General features: G+C 42.4%; 1 protein-coding gene across 5 annotated transcripts in view; it reads right to left on the reverse strand.

Annotated features, from left to right (window-relative positions):
* Nucleotides 1-21768, reverse strand: part of FAM13A (family with sequence similarity 13 member A) — a 234699-nt gene that overhangs the window by 175122 nt on the left and 37809 nt on the right. For all 5 annotated transcript variants that reach the window (XM_050943999.1, XM_050943998.1, XM_050943995.1 and 2 more), the window contains one exon: nt 6118-6277. In XM_050943999.1, the coding sequence (XP_050799956.1) occupies nt 6118-6277 (160 nt within the window). The remainder of the gene's footprint in view (nt 1-6117; nt 6278-21768) is intronic.

Consider the following 21768-nt stretch of genomic DNA (forward strand, 5'->3'; position numbering starts at 1 on the left):
AAACGTCTGTTAGTTATGGCTTTGCCACATCTCCTATAGCAGTGTTTCTCAAACTGGGAGACAGTTTGAGAAACTGCTTGTGTAGGGAAAGCCCCTGGCGGGCCAGACCAGTTTGTTTATCTGCCCTATCCGCAGGTCCAGCTGATCGCGGCTCCCACTGGCCGCAGTTCACTGCTGCAGGCCAATGGAAGCTGTTGGAAGCGGCGGCCAGTAAGTCCCTCGGCCCGTGCCGCTTCCAGCAGCTCCTATTGGCTTAGAGCAGCGAACTGTGGCTAGTGGGAGCTGCGATCGGCCGGAACTGAGGATGGGGCAGGTAAACAAACCGGCCCGGCCCACCAGGGGCTTTCCCTACACAAGCGGTGTCCCCAGTTTGAGAAACACTGTCCTATAGCTAACCGTGGAGCAGAATCAAGTCCTGTTCAACTCACTGCTGAAGAAGGTTCTGTTGTGTTTCAGTGCAAGCATTTAAATGTAATGACACTCTTCTGTGCTGTCAGCTGGTCAGTTATTACAAATTTAAAGTGTTCTGCTAAAAAGATATTTGGGTGGGAGACCTCCAAAGGAAAACATTGTGTGTGGCTGGGAGGTAGGTTGCACTTTTCCATCCAAGTCAGCACTCAACCAAGGCCTTAGCTTTCTGTTGAGAGGCACCCTGCTACTGGAGTGTCATCTTTCACCTGAGATATACTATAAGACTGAGGTCTTGATGGTTTCTGGTCATTAAAAAGCCCACTATTTTTTTTGGAAGGAGTGGTAATCTGGCCAGACTCTCGCTGGAGTAATTATATTCTACCTGCCTAGATTCCCTCCGCAATTCAAACTCAATAAGAGGCATTCTTCACTTCTAATTCATAACTGTTGGGTAGCATTGTTGATTACTGCTAACCAGTAGTCACATTTCATCAGATGTGATTGCATAACAATGGATAATTGTGCATTATTGGACTGTCTATAATTGCAGTTTGAACAGCACTTTGAGATCCTCTAGAATGAAAGGCACTAGATAAAAATGGAAGGAAGCATTATTATTGGGTAGGCTTCTTAAACCACTGTATTTACAGGTCAGGTGATAAAATGGCAATAGTGAAATGGGGAACTGATTTATATTTTAATTATGTGCGTTATTTTTCAGTTTAATGCCACAAAACTCAGTCAAGACCACATCTAAACACCCTAAGAATTCTGCTCTAAAGCATAATATGAGTAACATTTTCTTTTAGCATACACACACCCACAGTGCAATTCATACACAGCAGTCCAGTTATACTGTCCCCTTTTCTGGATGGATTGTCACATAATAACTAGTTCTGATGTGACACTACTCCACAAATGCAGAAATTAGGAGGGTGCACTGAGGTTTTATTTTATGGCTCTTGTAAATCAGAGGTATGCACCACATGATAGATATCTAATCTGTACACATAATCCTCTTGTTAATGAGTGCCTACTCAACTAGTTTCTCTCTTCTTATCTTTAGGCTAGCAAATACTACCGAAAGGAGTCACCCCCAATTTGACATTTATGCCTCTATATGATAACGGTCCAGAAACTTTCTCAAGGTAATTGAATAGTACCCAAAATTAAGGAATAACAGTCTTGATGATTTTTTCATTACTTTGATATTATAATCTTACAATATGGCCTCAGTAACAAGCAGCATGCAGCTGTGCTGTCCCAGGAGCAAAGCAGGGACTGAACTGTAACTTGGAAAGTCTTCATTCAGCCCCTGCTTCCCTACTGATCCATGGGGAAAGCCAGCCCTCTCCATGGCACATCTTATATTTCTGTGCACAGCGACTGAGCACGTAGGGGGGTGGAGCCAATGTCCTGTCCACACCCTTACCCCTTTGTGAGAGAGGCGAAACACACACAGGGATGAAGATGCTCATTCCCTGCCCTCTGCAGACAAACAGCAAGAGTCACAATCTCACCTTTGATATTTTACATTGTTATAGCATTGTGGAGTCACTTCTCTTTTTTCCTTCTCATAAAGCTATTTACTTTTGGTTTCCCCCAAAACACTGAATTTCTCAAAATACTTGCACTTTGTACAATAATAAAACTACGAGGTGCTGAGTTTTAAATGCTTTGCATCTTGCATGGTTTTCGAATTCAAGTGTTTTTTCAAAATGCAACTCAAAAACCACCTGTGATCTTTGTATGGTCTTGGTTGAAAAAGCCACATTTTTAAAAAGAGCACATTCTCTTCCTTTAAGGAAGCAAAGGGTTTTATTTGTAGTCTGGGAAGATCTTAAGATACCCTGGCCACAGGGCGTCATGCGTCACGTGAGGTCAAGAAGGTGATGAGCATACCGGAGTTCAAGGGAAGATGCTACAGTTCCAAAGTGAGAAGGGATGGCAAAAGCCATAATCCCCTTGTATCATGTTTTACCAGCAAATACCCAGAATAGGCCTGGCGCCTGTTCTAAAAGTGGAGCATTATGTATGCAGGATATGAGGACAGCTGGCAATCACGTGCCTGAAATGCACTCATGAAAGACAGGGGAGATACAGGGGAAGGGAAGAAAAGAAAGATCTGTACTAAGGCTCTGTCTAAGAGCAGGTTCCTGATTTCAGCAACAAAACAGAGGCACAGAACCATACAAAAACACAAAAGGCCTTTGTTCAAGGCCCTTGGCGCTTGCCCCCAGCTCTGCAGCAGGAAGCTTTCTGTGCCAACACTGATGTTTTTAAAAGTCTAAACAGGCGCTGGACAAACACATTTTTAATTACTTTCCTCCACCTATTTACCCCTCTGTTCCCTGGGCTCTTCATCTAGTGTTTCAAAACAAAGGATTCCCACAGAATTGTGTCCCAATGCCCTAGTGTTGCAGCACACACCCAGGAGGAAACAAGGCTAAAAATACACCAATAAGGGTGGAGGAAACATGCAGACACAGTGATAATGGGGTAGGAGGGACCTTGACCTGATAGCACCAGGTAGTTATTTTTTTAAACAACATTTGTTTTATTATACAAACTTGATTTTGGATTTGGGGGCAGAAAGACAAGTTGGGGTTAAAGTATGAGAACAGGAATTGTGGGATAAAGGGAGGAGAAAGGGAGCAGCGAAGAGGCAGGGAAGGGGAAAGATGGGCACAGTGGACAGGGAAGGTGAGGTTGAGCACCTGGAGGACTGCAATGATAGACTCAGACTCTAGGACTGGAAGGGACCTCGAGAGGTCATCGAGTCCAGTCCCCTGCCCTCATGGCAGGACCAAATACTGTCTAGACCATCCCTAATAGACATTTATCTAACCTACTCTTAAATATCTCCGGAGATGGAGATTCCACAACTTCCCTAGGCAATCTATTCCAGTGTTTAACTACCCTGACAGTTAGGAACTTTTTCTTAATGTCCAACCTAAATCTCCCTTCCTGCAGTTTAAGCCCATTGCTTCTTGTTCTATCATTGGAGGCTAAGGTGAACAAGTTTTCTCCCTCCTCCTGATGACACCCTTTTAGATACCTGAAAACTGCTATCATGTCCCCTCTCAGTCTTCTCTTTTCCAAACTAAACAAACCCAATTCCTTCAGCCTTCCTTCATAGGTCATGTTCTCAAGACCTTTAATCATTCTTGTTGCTCTTCTCTGGACCCTCTCCAATTTCTCCACATCTTTCTTGAAATGCGGTGCCCAGAACTGGACACAATACTCCAGTTGAGGCCTAACCAGCGCAGAGTAAAGCGGAAGAATGACTTGTCGTGTCTTGTTTACAACACACCTGTTAATGCATCCCAGAATCACGTTTGCTTTTTTTGCAACAGTATCACACTGTTGACTCATATTAAGCTTGTGGTCCACTATGACCCCTAGATCTCTTTCTGCCATACTCCTTCCTAGACAGTCTCTTCCCATTCTGTATGTGTGAAACTGATTGTTCCTTCCTAAGTGGAGCACTTTGCATTTATCTTTATTGAACTTCTTCCTGTTCACCTCACACCATTTCTCCAATTTGTCCAGATCATTTTGAATTTTGACCCTGTCCTGCAAAGCAGTTGCAATCCCTCCCAGTTTGGTATCGTCCGCAAACTTAATAAGCGTACTTTCTATGCCAACATCTAAATCGTTGATGAAGATATTGAACAGAGCCGGTCCCAAAACAGACCTCTGTGGAACCCCACTTGTTATACCTTTCCAGCAGAATTGGGAGCCATTAATAACTACTCTCTGAGTACGGTTATCCAGCCAGTTATGCACCCACCTTATAGTAGCCCCATCTAAACTGTACTTTTCTAGTTTATCTATAAGAATGTCATGCGAGACCGTATCAAATGCCTTACTGAAGTTTAGGTATACACATCCACCGCTTCTCCCTTATCCACAAGGCTCGTTATCCTATCAAAGAATGCTATCAGATTAGTTTGACACGATTTGTTCTTTACAAATCCATGCTGGCTATTCCCTATCACCTTACCACCTTCCAAGTGTTTGCAGATGATTTCTTTAATTACCTGCTCCATTATCTTCCCTGGCACAGAAGTTAAACTAACTGGTCTATAGTTTCCTGGGTTGTTTTTATTTCCCTTTTTATAGATGGGCACTATATTTGCCCCCTTCCAGTCTTCTGGAATCTCCCCCGTCTCCCATGATTTCCCAAAGATAATAGCTAGAGGCTCAGATACCTCCTCTATTAACTCCTTGAGTATTCTAGGATGCATTTCATCAGGCCCTGGTGACTTGCAGGCATCTAACTTTTCTAAGTGATTTTTTACTTGCTCTTTTTTTATTTTAGGAGAGGGAGCTGGCAGTACCAACAAATGCCAATACAGATAATGATGAAGGGGTGGAAATACCCCACATTCAAATTTATGAGTCCAGGGAATGATGATGTCAGGAAGGTGCAAAGGCTCCCCTCAGCTGCTCTCCATGTGGAAAGAGGGTTGGGAGGCCACTGAGATTGGCACCCTAGGATGAACCAACTGGACCCAGCAAAGAGGAGCTGGAAGGCTCTGTATTTTCAAACTGTAGCCAGTGCTCGCTGCACCAGATTCTGTCCTGGTTCATACCCCATGCAACACCACAGAGTTTAACGGGGTTGCACGAGGGTGTAAATCAGATCAGAATCTGGACCAGACTCTTCACTTGTGCAAACACTGCAGTGACTAAGTCTCCCACTAGCCAGCAGTCCTGGGAATTACTCAATAGCTTTGCAAGAAGAATAGACTTTGCACACAAACCACATGCAAGTTGCTGGACTACGTGACCCAGAGCAAGCCAATAAATCTGTAAAGTAATTGTATTTTTGTGATAGGGAGCAACGCGCTTCTACCTTCTGCTGATGCATGAGCTTTTGTAATCTGGAATCTCATTGACTCTCTCCTACATACTGAACTAATTTATTATCATTCCTTTTTTACCTTCCACTGCGCCATCTAGATTTTATTACACAATCAGCAGATTTAGGGATATGTGCCAGGACACAAGGAAGGTGACTTTTAGAAATGGCAGAACACACACTCTCAAAGGGCCCATTAAGTATTTATGCAGCTTTGAGTAAACAGGTTGTTCTTATTCCTTTTGCCTGAGCGTTCGGTTAGATCATACCAGATCAACTGTGAGTAACACCAAACTTTAGCCACAGGTCTACAACTAATTGCTTCCAGAAGTACAAGTCTTTCCAGGAAGGTGATACTTTCTTTACTGCAGGTCAATGGTGAGGGACTATGACGTTTTAGGTCGGTGCATGACTGAACCTTTGCCAAGGTCGCCCCTGGGCTTTATACTTGCTTGTCTTGGACACCGACCTCAGTCATCCCCTCCACCCCACCATTATTAGATCCACCTTTTTTATTTTAAATAAATAAAATTATTAGAGTTGTTTCCTGTTTAATCATAGGCACTCTCTATGTTAATTTAATAGAGAATAAATGTGTTAAATAGAATAAACTCCCAAGGCATCAAAAGGTAGCAGAAAACTGACCTGCTAAAGGACAGAGTTGTTAGAAGAGTGAAAAGGTGGTAGCAGCATATGAAGGTCAATATCAGAGAAATGTATTATACCAGCACCAATGCCTCCCATCCAGCCTGTGAAGATTTCTAGACTGCCCCCTGCATAGTCTCACCTGTATCACAGTATTGCATCAAAACTCAAAGGGCAACATTCCAGATACTCACTTTCACTAAAATAATTCTTGCTAGCTCTTCACATGCATGATTTTCATCATCCTTCTGTGGGCGCTCCAGCTCAAACAAGGTATTATAGTTTTCCAGCATTTTGGCCATTATTTTGTTGCAGATTTCCTGTTCCTTCATACCTTCAAATCCAGAAGGCACGCTACAAAATTGGATGAAACATCAAGCAGAGCATTAGAAGGACTCAAATACCAGTGATCTTGCACATAGCCATCATATTGTAATAGATATTCTTGCTAGTACATAGAAAAAACTCGCTTTACCTATGAATAGACTTTCAATGAAAGAAGATCTAAACATTCAAACTTTACCTTGTTTACAATTATTGCAATTTGTTCTCAATTAATTTGACCTGCTATTGAAAATGTGGTCACACCTTATATTATATGATACATTTATAAATAATTTACAATGAGTTTAGCAATTGTTAAATAGAGGTTATAAGCATATTACAGACAAGTGCAGTATGTTGTACAGATGGTTATAAGTAATCTGTTAACATATTGGACTCTAACAACAACAACTGATTAGCCACGTATTAATCATTTATTAACAACTGATTAGCAATTAGTCATTTATAACCCCTTATTTATAAGTGGACACTTAAAAGAGTGACCAAAGAGTGACACTTTGACACTTAAAAGAGTGACAAAAGAGTGACAAAAGAGTCAAAGAGTGACTATTTATAAGTGGACACTTATAAGAACAAAAATGCAAACATTTAAAAGGACAGCAGCAGCATGTAATCTAGTCAATTTAAAAAAAAATTAAAACTTAGTAAAAGGTAGTTTCCAGCATTAACCCTGCCCTTGTCTTTCTCTGACCATTTTTGCGGTTTTACAATAATATTTTATTATTTTAAAAATGTTTTTCTGTCTCCTGTTGCAATGTGACAGACTCACATAAACAACAGGGGAACTAACTACTTGACTAACTATACTGGTGAAACAAACTAATCACAAAAGTGCTATTACATGTACAACATAAACACACTGAAACATTAGAGGAATAACATCCTGTCTCTGTCACTCCCCTTGCTATCTCAACACTGGGTTCCACTTCAGGGCAAACTGTTCAACAACAGGAAAGTTAACTGCACTGCTTAATAACTCCCTATGCTTTTGCCAGCCTTAAGATCAAATGTAAACAGCACCTTTGAAAATCCCAGTCCTTCTTGATACCATGTAAATGTACCCCTGTGATATCAGAGCCCTTTCACCGTAATATCACAGAAAATCCAAGTTCCTCTGTTCCCGTAGGACCAAACACATACCATCGGTCCGTTCCTCCTTATATCTCCCTCTTGGCCTCCTTTACCCAATAAGACAACACTAAGTCCGATCCTGTAATAAACTTATCTAGACTTCATTCATTTTAAATGAAAATGTAGCAAGAAACAGTTGAACAAGAATACTAAAGAGACAGACAAAGATAAACTCAGGTTATTATTTTATAAAACTTCTGATCAAAGTAACGAAGTCTTATAGGTTCAGCTTCTGAGGCTTATCCCAGCTGTGGCAGCCAAGGGTCCTTTACCTGGCAGACAAAGTCATTGCCTTGTAGGATCCAGTCTGGTAAAAAGAAACTTGTTTCCTTCCATTAGTCAGCTTTTACCCCAAAACCCTGCCGTATGACTGTTCTGACCCCAGTGCTCACAGATGCAAAAGGTGATGGGGGGAGTCCATGAGATAATTCTTCGGTGAAGTCATCCTGTGTGGGAGTTCCCCCTTCTGCATTGTCCTGTAAGGCTTATAAGCTGTTTGCTACCTATTGTATTGAGACTCAAGGAGTTTCCTCTGGACATGCTGCTTTTTAATGGGCATCAACTGACCACTCTCTCGTCTAAGTGGTGTACCCAAAACTCAGCAATGACTCATTACCATGAAGAATGTCCCAGACATATGAGAATTATATAACACACATGGACAGATATTACTCTCAGCAGGAGAAATACAGAGATTAGCATGAGTATTACAGTCATCTGTTCACCAGCATTTAGAAAAGTCCAAACACTATATATTTTACTGCAATTTTATTAACATTCCACCAGCATGAAGCCTGAGAGACTCTCAGTTGATATGTAGGCCTAGAGTTGGCTGAAGCCTTTATAGTCTCTCTGATTGGTCTTAGATCTGGTCTAAACTACTAAGCTATGTCAACAAAAGCTGCCTTGCATTGCCCTAGTTGTGCATGCATCTACACTTAAATTTGCCTCCCACTGATGTAAGTGGCCCATTACGCTGACACAGTAACACCATCTCCACGAGTGGCATTGCAATCTTTACTAGTCACCAGTTCATTTCATATAGAGGAGGTCAAGTGATAGAACAGACATCTGATAATTACCACTGAAACCCAATTGTGCAACAGAAACTCAACAAGTGGGGCAAATATAAAAAATAATCTACCTAGATATGCAATAGCCTACAAAATGCACCAGAGGAATGGCACACCTGCAAATATTTTCATGTTACTTAGGAACATGACTGGGTGCAATTTTGGTGTTATCATCCTATGTCTAATATTAATAATTTGAATTATAAGTAGTAGTGTGCTAGATTTCTATTGAATCAATTATGTTCATTCCCATTGGCTATCACATTACTTCAGATTTCCATTAACACTCTACAAACATTCCAGACATTTTATTTACATAGACACACAATTTTACAATGCAATTCTACTCTTAACAACAACAATTTGTTCCTTTCATGCATTCAGAGTCATATCTGTCAACAATAGTGAGAAAAATAATGTTTTTACTGCACTTTACTTCTGCTCCTCCTTCAGAGTTGATAGAGCTAAGAGAGAATGAGCTGAATTCTATTCCATTTCATGCATCATCAGATTTACTAAAATCCAATCACTGGCACTTCTACACCACAACCGAAAGATCACCGAGGGCATCATGCAATAACAACAGAGTTGTAAGTCCAACAACAGGTGTGACCAGGGGCCTAGTTTGCCCTACCTTGTAACCAGAGACCTTGAACCTTTTTAGCGGTGCTGATGCACATAATGGAAATAAAACATGACTCTGATTGCAGGGTGAGTCTGAAGAGCTGACAGTTAGAAAAGTAAACGTTTCTTTACTTGTAAACTGAGCATTTATAACCTAGAGTTCAGTAGAAGACAAAAAAACCCACAAATTACTTTTCGGGAACATTTTTCCCCCCCTAAAACATTATTACTGCCTCTAAGGCCATGATAGTCTAGTTTGGATGAGGTTATGAGTGAAAATTACACTGGTAGTGGGTTCACATCACAAGACTAACACCTAACTACACACAAGAGGCAGCCTGTAGTCTGAGGCAGCAGCCTAGGTCTACACTAACAGGTGTGTTACAGGTCAAGGACTGAGCACTAACGTGAAAACTTTAATCTCCAGCCAGTAATATTCATCCCTCACCTTCAAAAACAATAAATCCACGCACAGAATATAAACAAATAAACAAAAAAACTAACACCTCCACTTAGGTAACAATGCTAAAATGCTACATTGCTGGGGAATAGAACTAACTTAGGAATGCTTTAGAAATGATAAATCTTCAGGCTTTGCCTCAGGTTATGTTGTTCTCATCCGGAGTCTACAGCAGGGCTGGCTACACGATTGGTTTCCCTGCCAGAACTTCTTGCGCTATTGAAACTCCCCAAAGAGGGCGAACACTAGGTCTGATCTAAAGTCTACGGAGGTCCATGGAAATCTTTCTTCTGACTTCAATGGGTTTTTGACTCAGTCCCATTTTGCTCAAGAACATCTTTTCCAGAACTCACTTAGCATCTTACAGGATTATAGTATTGTAACTAATAATCAGATGCCAACAATTATATTATGGCAATTTAATAATTTATACACGAAAAAAGTCAGACAATATTAAAAGTTAAGGCCCTCAGAATAACATTACCTCCTCCAGGTTACTCCAACTGTGTAGTAAATTGTAAATGTAACTGCCTAATTAATAATAGTTATTATATAGATATGTGAAACAGGAATGATTTGACACTTCTCTGAGAATCTTAGATTTTTCATTTTCTGGTATTTCCCATGTTGCAGTTTACTGCCCTAACATGGCATTGAAATAAGGAAATTAAATGCCCAAAACTTGGTATTTTTGTGAACGGGAAAAAGAAACAAAGAGGACTCCCTGAAACTCCCCCACACACATTCATTATTTCTACTTCTCCTCTACTCCTACTCACAGCCATCCAACTTTGCAATAAGTCCAGAAACAGACTCCTTTTGATCCCTGCCCTGTGAGGAAAATCCCTGTGAGCCCATCTCAATGAAGGCTCCAGTAGCATCACAGAGAAGGAATGGCTACAGAGGCTCCCCTCATACCTCACTGATGAGCCGTTCAATGGGGAGCAGAAACAATGCTTAATCCTACTTTGATGAACATGATCACTGGGGACCAGAGGAGTGAGCTGCTGTAGCTGCGGCAGTACTAAAGTCCTGACTAGTGTTGGGTCTAGCAAGAGAAGGAAAATCATACCCTTTGGTCACATCTTTGTGGAGAAATACACAGGAAAAATCAACAACACTTCTTCCCAAGCAGCACCAGGGATTAATTCCAGCTCAACCCCTAGCAAGGCAGGACAAATGTTCAGAAATCCCCTCATGCCTGCCTGTGACAAAATGATGTTTGTATGTAGGTCTGGCTCTAGTGCTGGCCCACACATAGGATATGGGGCCTAGCTCTACTGCCTGATAACAAGTTCTTTTTTTAGCTCAAGCGTTAAGGGCCTGTGCTTTGGAGCTGTAGGACCAGAATTTTACTCCTGGCTGGGCGATTTTATCAAGTAACCCACATCTGTAGCATTTGGATTTCATTATATAAAGACTTCCTTAGACTCTGCAAAAGTCTTAGACATTTCCTACTCTTCATGCTCACAAGCAAATATTTCAACTCTTGTAATTTTATTTTAAACTCAGAATTTTCTTCCTTCACAGTTGACAATAACTATTCCTCTCTGAGGACTAGGTATATGCCTCCTTTGAATTTTTTGTCTAAGGGTATGTCTATACTACCTGCTGGATCGGCGGGTAGCGATCAATCCAGTGGGGGTCTATTTATCGTGTCTAGTCTAGATGTGATAAATCAACCCCCGAATGCTCTCCTGTTGACTCCTGTACTCCATCACCATGAGAGGTGCAGGCAGAGTTGACGGGGGAGCGGCAGCAGTCAACTCACCGCAATGAAGACACCACGGTCAGTAGATCTAAGTACGTTGACCTCAGCTACGTTATTCATGTAGCTGAAGTTGCATAACTTAGATCAATACCTCCCGCACCCCCCTGTGTAGACCAGGCCTAAGTGATTTTGGGCTACCAGTCAACAAAAAAAGGGCAGTTATATATTTTAGTTAAAAAAACGTATTTCCTTTATTCTTCAGCAGCTCAAAATGGCTTAAATTGCTTTCTTCAAACCCAAAATTACAAAAAAAAAAAATATCTGGAGCAGTGCCAGCTCCAGGTTTTCTGCCGCCCCAAGGGGCAGGAAAAAAAAAAAGCCGATCGGCTCTTCAGCAGCGGGTCCTTCACGCCCTCTCTTCCTCTTCATTGGCAACTCAAAGAGGAAGAGAGGGACTGAGGGACCCACCACCGAATTCCCGCAGAAGACCCAGACATGCCGCCCCTTTCTACTGACTGCCCCAAGCACCTGATTCCTTAGTTGGTGCCAGCCCTGATCTGGAGTGAGCTCCTACAGAGTTTCACCCCAAAAGGAAAGTTTTTCAAAAAAGTTTCAACAAGTGTCAATCGCACAGTACATAACAGGAGTTATATTCCAAGCTTAATTTGCGATAGTGACTATTACATCAATTCATGCTCTGAGGTATCTTTTTTAATGAATACCCTGGCCTCAATCTTATAGACCAGATGTGTAGAGCTCACTGCAGGGACAGGAGCAGTGGGGCCTGAGACAAAATGTAATCAACCATAGCCTGAAAGGCACTTTGGGCCAACACTAAAAGTTACACGACAATTCTAATTTGAAAGATTCAGTCCCTCTACTTTCATTCTAATAGTCTGTGCACTATGTCTGTATACGTAACGTCACCAGCAGCCAAAATAGTTACAATTCAAATAAATAACCCCTGTTGAAATTTACGTCACATTTTTAACTTTTGCAAATTAAGTAATAAACCAAAAGCACAGTTTGGATCCTTGGCTTTTGTACAGCAAATAGCCCTTTCGCACAATCAATACATTCCACTCTGGAATCCCAAGAAATGCTTGACAAATTGTAGAGGGGGAAAACAAATCTGAGTCTCACCCATTACAAATATTAAAATCCCATTTTGTTTTTTTACACAGAGATTTTAGTCTTCCCAGTAAACAGAAGTTGAAAAGCTAATTTGGTTCATTTGTACTATTAGAGTTACATTGTGGTCTAGCTCCACACCTTTTCTTCCGTTTCCTTGCGTTCTTCAGACATAGTGATGCAAGAGTAAACCAGAGACAATTTACTTAAAACACACACACATTGGAGTTTATACCCTGGCAACCTACCGGGGGTATGATGATTTAGACGTGGGTGAAATAGTTATCTAGGGCAAATAAATGAAGCAGAAGTGCAGTCTGTGCAATGGTGCAATTCACTGTTGGCCTAAAACCCCGTAGCCAGGGTTGGAGTGCAGGAGAATTGTGGGAGCAGGGAAACAGGAGAATATGCACCCTCTCTAGTTCCAAGAGATCACAAGTCAAACTACTGTTGTTTGGCCATGACTTCAACCCTATTCCTAGCAGAGCATCTGTCAATGTCCAAACTTACCTGCCCAGCAAAAGAACACGCCTCACTAAAAAAGAAAAGAAACCCCAACAGATGTTTTTTTCCTACATGCGCAGCCCCACACTATCATCTGTGAGTGGGTTTCAAGTAGGCTGCAATTTATTAGTTGCAGGTGCACAAACTGAGAGTTGTACAAAGTACTAGGCCGTACAGGTTTGATTAAGGGGACAGAGTGGGGAGGACTCTTATTCAGAACCCACAGTAATCCTCCATATGAAATATTTCAAATATTCATAGGGGCAGATCCTAAAAAAATTATTCAGCACAAGTAATCCTCCTGAAATCAAACATTTGCATACTTTTGTAGGGGTGAACCAATAGCGATTGGATTAAACAGCCAATATTTGTTGCCCATTTGATCTCTGTAAGTTTCCTCTGTTCCCTGTTATAAAATGTGTAAGATGTGTTATAAAATCCTGAGGCATCAAAATCCATGTATGACAACAACCAAATGGACATGTACAAAATTCTTCTGAAGAGTTATCACATCCTCTGGAAAATGTTCTCCCGGTACCATCAACAAAGAAGAAATACACAAGGGACAAGAAAAGGGCACAATGCCTATTTATGGAAGCCAGCTGCAAAACAATAATATCAGAAAGAAAAATGTTCTTGTCCATCACAATAATAAACCTCCACTTGCGGCAATTAGACTTATTTTGTCATCACAAAAGGGCAAATATCTAGCAAGCAGAAAAAACAACCACATTCAGCGCCTTTTAATACTGTGCTTTAAAATCTCATCCATCTGCTTTCAAAGGTACTCACAATTTGAACCATTTTAAATTTCATCACTGTGGCGGCTTTGTCTTTCCTGATGATCCATCACATCATCATTCCATAAAGGAGCTTTCACATAGAACTTCATGCACCAATTTACAGATTTAAGTAATGCAAATGCAGAATGAAGTAATAAGCAGAAAAATCAGAAGATATAAAAGAAAGAAACATGTTTTTAGCTATGATTTCAAGAAAAAATTATACAGGACCAGAGTTTACCAGCTGGCAGATGAAGATATAAAATTATACTTTCTTAAAGAGCTGTTTCCAGAATAGAAGCTGTTTGGTTTGCAGAGCTTACAAATGTTGCTCTGTCAAACTTCCAAACTCCTTGAATAAGGCTATTTGGTTTATGGAGTTTACAAAATGTTTTGTGGAGCTTATAAACAAGGTGGAGTTTCAATGGCTAAGCATAGCCTTTCAAAATTACAGGGAAGGAGCATAGAGCTTATAAACCATGGTAAGCAAAACCTTTCAGATGAGGGACAGTTTCTACGGCAGTCAGTTGCAGTTGAAAGGAATCTGGAGACAACATCCCAAAATAAAGTAGCTTAAATAAGGATCCCTCACACTGTGCCAAACAATTCACTTTGTCACTTTATTTGTGTTGTTGCTGCTGCTCTGAACCAGTGAAAGACACTGTGGTTAATTAAAAAGTCATGTTTTGTTTAATGAATTTTTGGGAGACACACGAAATGTCCCAACATGGTGTTAGAGGGACTGTGGTGTCTTTCAGATGACACACAAACCTACAGTCATAATCACACGTGCTCTTTGGGATCCTATGGAAACAGGAGTGTTAGCCATAACAGCATTTCAGCCATATTCCAATTAGCGAGATCATAATGGGCCTGAACCAAACAGAAGATTCCCATTGGCTTCAATGGGCTTTGGATCAGCCCACTCTGCCTACAAAGTCTCCTGTCAGTTGCAACTAGCTGGAGTAATTTTCTTTGTTTCCTGTTCTAAATGGTTATGTCGGTTGTTGTGCACTAATAGTAATAGTTGTCACATTCAACCCTGGAGATGGCTTAACTCCACTGAGGAACAGAGAGATTCCTAAATACAGCTCAAAAAGTTATTTGGATGTCCTTCCAGACGCCAAGTTCTACATAGCTACATGGTTTTATTGTTATTAATTGTAGAATATGACACGAACACTAGGCCACCACCAGCCCTGATATTCAAGGCTAGATGCTGTCCATGGCTACATTTTATTTTATAAAACAATTATTAGTTTGTTGTGCAAGGTCTTCTCTATTTATTTCAGCTGGACACATCTTTCTAAAGGCTCTCTCTTTCTGCACCATTTACACCGGGTGCTAAAACTTTGCAACACTTTGTGACAGTTCACAAATACATGTGCAACTGCGTTCCAAAGGAGACAAGGAAGTCAGATGAGCACAGTGCATTGTTCTGACCAAGTGTTTTGGCTAGCATTTAATTTACTAATAAAAATAGATATCCATGTTGCTGACACTGAGAGCCTTGCTCATTGTTTAATAGATTTGTTAAAAAACCCCACTCGATTAAATTGTTAATCGGGACTAATTTACCATGCAATCAAACTCAAATAAGAAATGTTACTGTAGAACAATCCATAAAACAATCAAGGCCTTAAATTGTTAGTCGACAAACAGGTCTGAAACAAACACCAAGTAATTGACACTACTAGAAATCACTTTAGCATTCACTGACCTCTCTCTTAATCAATATTGGGAAATTAACAGTAGTCAGTGAGCACTGTAAAAGTGTCAACAGAAAAGAAGTGGTGCGAGGGGGAAATTGTCATGCAGCATGAAAAGCAACAATGTAAAAAAATACTCATGATTGATCTAATAATTATTTACACACCAGTATCACATTTCTGGAATTTGTTAATTTTTAGTAGCATAAACTTTGGGGCAGTTCTGCAACTTTTGATGCCTTAACTGCTATTTCTATTCTCCTAGTTCATGTCAGAATGCAATTTTCTCTTTTGCCCTGTGGGGGCTAGAGCTTCCAGCGTGCTGCTAGTCTGCCTCCGTCTTTACATGAAGAAATTAAGAAAAAAAGTCAAGGGTTTGGACATGAAAATCTCCACCAGTTCAAACAACTGCTGCGATGTATAGATTATGAAGTAGGACTGACAGAAATGGAAGAGATGTTTGAGGAACTAGGAAAGTATTACAAAAAACAGTATTCAAATCAGAGCTACAAAAATAAATCCCTTATTCTCCTAATTCAAAATACACTCTTACTAAATATTTCACTTTGGACTATATTGGAACTGGAATTAGTGGTTAGGATTTACTGAACTCCTCTTCCTCCCAGCTCCACTCCTCAGTGGACAAGTCAGCATGTCTGCAACTCTTAGCTTTTGCCCACACTCAGGAATAGCCTTATTCAGCAATAGATACAGCTGCATCAATGCTGACTCCCAAGCATAGATAAAGGCATGCAAGGGTTTGCACAGACAGAGCTCATGTAGGTTTATCTCTTCCCATAATCTGGGTAAAACCTGATTAGCTCAATTACTGCAAAACTCGGTTTGCCCTTGTCTACTCTTAGGGGTCAGTCCCAGCACAGCTCCATTAACTGCTTAATCGGAGCAATTCCCGATTGCAGACAAGACTTTGGGGGAGATGAGGAAACCTACATTTTTATTATATTTTTCTTGGCTTCACAATGGCATGTGGTATGGCCTTGTCCAAATAAAAACAGACATACACTGGAGGGACCACACTATGCCCTCCTATGGATATACCCATGGGAGGTATACAGAGGACCTAGATGATTTTAAGAAGCTCACCTATGGAGTTCTCATCTAATGCATCTCCCATAAAGGGAAGAATTTCCTAATCCCCACAGATCCTCACGTTGGCAAGATGCTCTACTTCTATGAATGGTCAGTTCCTGCATGCTCCTCCTCTCTCCTCCCTTCACCCCCACAGGAGAAAGCCACCATTCACCACCCATCCTGTTCTTACACAAAATTCCCTTTTCTAGCTGACATGCAGGCATGGACCCTTCCAGCAGCACTCACTTAGGTATGAATATCAACTCGGTTGTCGGCAGACTCTGCAGAGTAAAATGGAACAGTGTGCAGCTGCATCCCAGCGCCATCTCTGCACCGCAGCCCCTGTAGAAGACCTTCCATGAACCCACTCCCTCCCAAGTAGAAGAGGCCTGATTAGGAGTATGGAGCTCAGAGGATGATTGGGCAAGCTAAGCTAAAGAAGAAGGGAAGTGTCAGAGGAAAATATCCCATTGCTAACTAAGCTCCCCTCCACAGATCAGACTAGGAAACTCTCTTGTACTATTTCCAAGCAATGTAACCAGCATCACTGGACAACTTATATCAGCACTTACAGTTGGATGCATGAACTTCTCCCTCCCAACACAAACCTCTGTGTGGGGGGAAAAAGACCAACAATATTGTTCATCTACTTCAGAATGAGATAGATTTGTTCAGGACAGAAACCCTGGGGTGACACACAGTGTACTGTTAGCCAGAGAACTCTGAAAGGGGGACTAGGAGAAGAGGCAGTGCAAGGAGCCTCCCTCCTCACTGCACCCCGTACGGGTGACCATCCATGAGCCGACATTTAGCGCTTCCTGAGCTGAAAAACAGGACACGTTTGGGGTGCTTCTGGTACTAGATGCAAAGAAGGTAGGGAAGGGTAGTGTGAGGCCAGAGCCTTAGTCCTACATTCCCCTTCCACGCTAGCCAGGAGAGCTGAACAGGATGCAATACCACTGACTTTCAGTTTCATGCACTTACACAACCAGAGAACTGGGCTGAAGAAATCTGAATTATTGCTCATGGTTTAGAACTCTTTCTCCTCACTGTAATGTATAATTACCTATTACCAGCAGATCCCTGAACAGCTGAGGACCATTCCTTCAATAGCACCATGCTGCTAGAAGAATGGGTCTGATGAAATGCTTAAAAGAATTTTCTTGGGTTGAAAATAAATGTGGACTTATTATAATAAGAATCTACATCTCTTCTCTCTGACATGTCTTGATCTTGTAAAGATATAGCAGCCATCTGTCAAAAGCTAAGAAGAAAAATAAGCCAACGGGGACCGGCACCTGCATGTCTTACCTTTGGGAGATTAGCATCAGCAGTGAATACCAGACATATTTCTCAAACCAGAGTACTGTTTAATTTTAGCAGCTGAAACAAAGCATAACAACAAGCTTATAGGCGTGTCTGTCTTACCCAAGCCCCATTACCCTGTGGCAGGGGGCCAGGAAGGTTTTGATTTTTCAGATCCTCCAGCATGTCTCTGTATCAATTTGTTCCCAAGGGACAGTTCCCTGATAATGACTCCCCTGCCCAAGAGAGGGACTACTGAATTGCTTAGTGTCCTTCTGAGCTTCTGGATGCCAGCTGTGGCAAAACAAGGCTTATTACTTTGCTAGTACTTCCCAGCTAATAGCTCAGGCAGGAGGCTGCTCATCTGGGGCCACTGTGTTGCTTTCCTGTTAGTTTCCTATCAGCCTTGCTATTAAACTAAACCAGCCTACGTATAAAACATTCTCCTAACTCATTTACAGTCATACTGTTACCATCCCCAACACTGGGTAACATATAGTATTTGTAAATGAATACAGACCAGCCCCATGTCCTCTCAGTCACTTCGACCTCAAAACAACAGTAACTAGGCATAGAGGCTTTATCTTTTCTGTACGGAGAACTACACTGACCTGGTATTTTGATCTTTCCTTTTTTTCCACTTGAGAAATAGTGAATAAAAAGGTGGAAACGCACAGAAACATGGCACTTCACTTTCCTCGGCATAACACTCACTTTTCCTTTGTCTCTACATTCTGACCATTGCCAACACCAGTGGCAGAGCTCTAGTACAGACCAGACAGCAGCACTGTAACCACCTGGTTCTTCAACCCTTTCAGAGCAGATCTAAAATGCCAGTAGCTACCAGGCCACCATCTATGCCAGCACTCCCCATTGCTATCACGGTGCAGTTGGCAGCAATGATGGAAATTTTAAGCAAATAAATCTAATCCACACTAGGCTAAAGGCATCCCCATCTGCTCTGTGTCCAGATACATCCCTCAACTCTAGCATACCAAATACTTCAGTGGATTTCAAACCTATCTGCTTTTCTTTGGAAGTTTTCCATTTCCACCTGTGGGTCATGCTACCTTTTCCTTCCCTCCTCACCAAAATACATCATTGGATGGACACTTCATCTTGAGAGTCATTCATTAAGAAAATGAACGAGGAGTCATGAGGAGTTGAAGGCTATAATGCAGAACTTCACTTTCTTCTTGTAAAGCTTTTTATTCTGCTTTGTTAAAAAAATTAACTTCTCTGCTTGCTCATTGATGAACAAGACCACAGATTCCAATGACAAAAAGAAGCCCCAAAAGAACAATTTTTTTAATATTCAGTGTCCTGCATAGCTGCTGTGATACCCATTTCTAGAGCTGAGTGGCAGTACTCTTCCTGTCCTGCGAAGCTTTGAGATTTCAGATATATTCCCGTTGCACATCAAGGAAAAAACCAAGACTTTTCAACATTTTTTTAAAACAAAAAAACAAAGACACATCCAACCCAAACTAGCCAAGAGGCTGGTGGTCAGAGCACTCACCTGGGATGTGGCAGACCCAGCTTCAAGTCCTGCCTGATTCGGAGCAGACACTTGAACCTGAGTCTCCCATTATCCAGGCGAGTGTTCTGACCAGAAATTCCATCCCGGACCTTAGAAACCTTCCCCAACAAAAGTTTCATTGAAACTTGCCAATTTCCAGGAAAAGTTTCAGTTTCAACAAAGCAGCATTTTCCAATAAAAATCTTCAGTCACACAATTCATGACCATTTCTATCCCTGTGTGTAAGTGCTGGTAAACGTTAGCTTCTTAATGGTGACTCACATATGTGACTCTGTATAAACCAATGTTTGCAGTCCTATGGTACTGAGTTGTTTTTTCTGATTCCAGTAATGAATGAAGACTAACACTATAAAAATTACAAGATTATCTGTAACTTTCGGGTTTATTTATGAGCTCTTCAACTCTAAGAAACCAAACACATCATGTCGCCACCACAAACAGGCTGGTTAAAGTTTCAAACAAATATAATCTGACACAGAATCATAGAAGATTAGGGTTTGAAGAGACCTCAGGAAGTCATCTAGTCCTTGTGACAGTCCATGCCCCTAAGGTCAGGTCAGTGTGGGCTATCTGTCACAGTTCACAAAGCAGCCCTTCGGCGCAGGGCGGCGTGGCCTAGCGGACAGAGTCTATAGCACCCTCTCTGGTGCAGGGGTGTGTGGCCTAATGACCAGAGTCTATAGCGCCCCCTTTGGAGTAGGGTGACATGGCCTAACAACCAGAGTCTATGGCACCCCCTTTGGTGTAGGGTGGTGTGGCCCAATAGCCAGTGTCTAGAGCACCCCCTTTGGTGTAGGGTGGCGTGGCCTCGCCGCCAGAGTCTATAGCACCCCCTTTGGTGTGGGGCGGCATGGCCTAATGACCAGAGTCTATAATGCCCCCTTTGGTGTAGGGCGGCGTGGCCTAACAGCCAAATTCTACAAAACAACCCTTTGGCACCAGGTAGCGTGGCCTAGTGGCCAGAGTCTATAACGTTGGGGTTTGATAGCCCCAGTAGGGGGGACTTGGGCCCACCCGACTCCACCGTGCCCCGACCCAGGGCCCTAGCAGTGGCAGAGCAGCTTGCCACTGACTCAGTGGGGGGGGGTCCTACCGAAACATGCTGAACTTCCTCGGGCAGCAGGTACCACTTTAGCACCCTCCCTGGGTCACTTCCTACCAGAGTCTGTGTTGGGGTTTCCCATGAGACATCGGGTCCTCTGTGTTCAGCAGGTCCAGTCATCTCCAGAGTCTGCTCCAGTCACTGGGGTGCAGGCGGGCCGTGAACAGCTTCAATGCACAGCATAGTCAGAGGCTGTGGCTGGCTCTCCACAGGAGCTTCCCAAGCAGGTCCTTCCCTTGCGGTCTCCAGCCCAGAATGAGCTGGTCTCTCTCCCTTTATACTACTAGAGCACTTGGAGCATGCCCAGTCTTGCCAGGGAGGAGGGACTTCTGCTGTCAATACCTGGGGCTTAACCCCGTCTGGGGTAGTGCAGGGTAAGCGGACCCCATCACACCCCTGCTCAGAGCAGGATTAACACCAAATAAATCATCCCAATCAGGGCTTTGTCAAGCTGGGCCTTAAAAACCTCTAAGGATGGAGTTTCCACCACCTCCCTAGGTAACCCATTCCAGTGCTTCACCACCCTCCTAGTGAAACTGTGTTTCCTAACATCCAACCTAGACCTCCCCGACTGCAACTTGAGACCATTGCTCCTTGTTCTGTCATTTGCCACCACTGAGAACAGCCGAGTTCCATCCTCTCTGGAACCCTCCTTCAGGTAGTTGAAGCTGTTATCAAATCCCCCCTCACTCTTCTCTTCTGCAGACTAAACAAGCCCAGTTCCCTCAACCTCTCCTTTTAAGTCATGTGCCCCAGCCCCTTAATCATTTTTGTTGCCCTCCGCTGGACTCTGTCCAATTTGTCCACATCCCTTCTGTAGTGTGGGGCTACAAACTGGAAGCAATACTTCAGATGTGGCCTCACCAGTCCCAAATGGAGGGGAATAATCACTTCCCTTGATCTGCTGGCAATGCTCCTACTAATGCAGCCCAATATGCCGTTAGCCTTCTTGGCAACAAGGGCACACTGTTGACTCATATCCAGCTTCTCATCCACTGTAATCTCCAGGTTCTTTTCTGCAAAACTACTGCTTAACCAGTCGGTCCCCAGCCTGAAGCAGTGCACTGGATTCATCCATCCTAAGTGTAGGACTCTGCACTTGTCCTTGTTGAACCTCATCAGATTTCCCAATTCTCCAATTTGTCTAGGTCACACTGGACTCTATCCCTACCCTCCAGCACATCTACCTCTCCCCCCAGCTTAGTGTCATCTGCGAACTTGCTGAGGGTGCAATCTATCCCATTTTCCAGATCATTAATAAAGATGTACAAAACCGGCCTCAGGAGCACTCCACTTGATACCAGCTGCCAACTAGACATCGAGCTGTTGATCACTA

Source organism: Gopherus flavomarginatus, chromosome 3 (assembly GCF_025201925.1).
Source record: "Gopherus flavomarginatus isolate rGopFla2 chromosome 3, rGopFla2.mat.asm, whole genome shotgun sequence".
Taxonomy (NCBI): domain Eukaryota; kingdom Metazoa; phylum Chordata; order Testudines; family Testudinidae; genus Gopherus; species Gopherus flavomarginatus.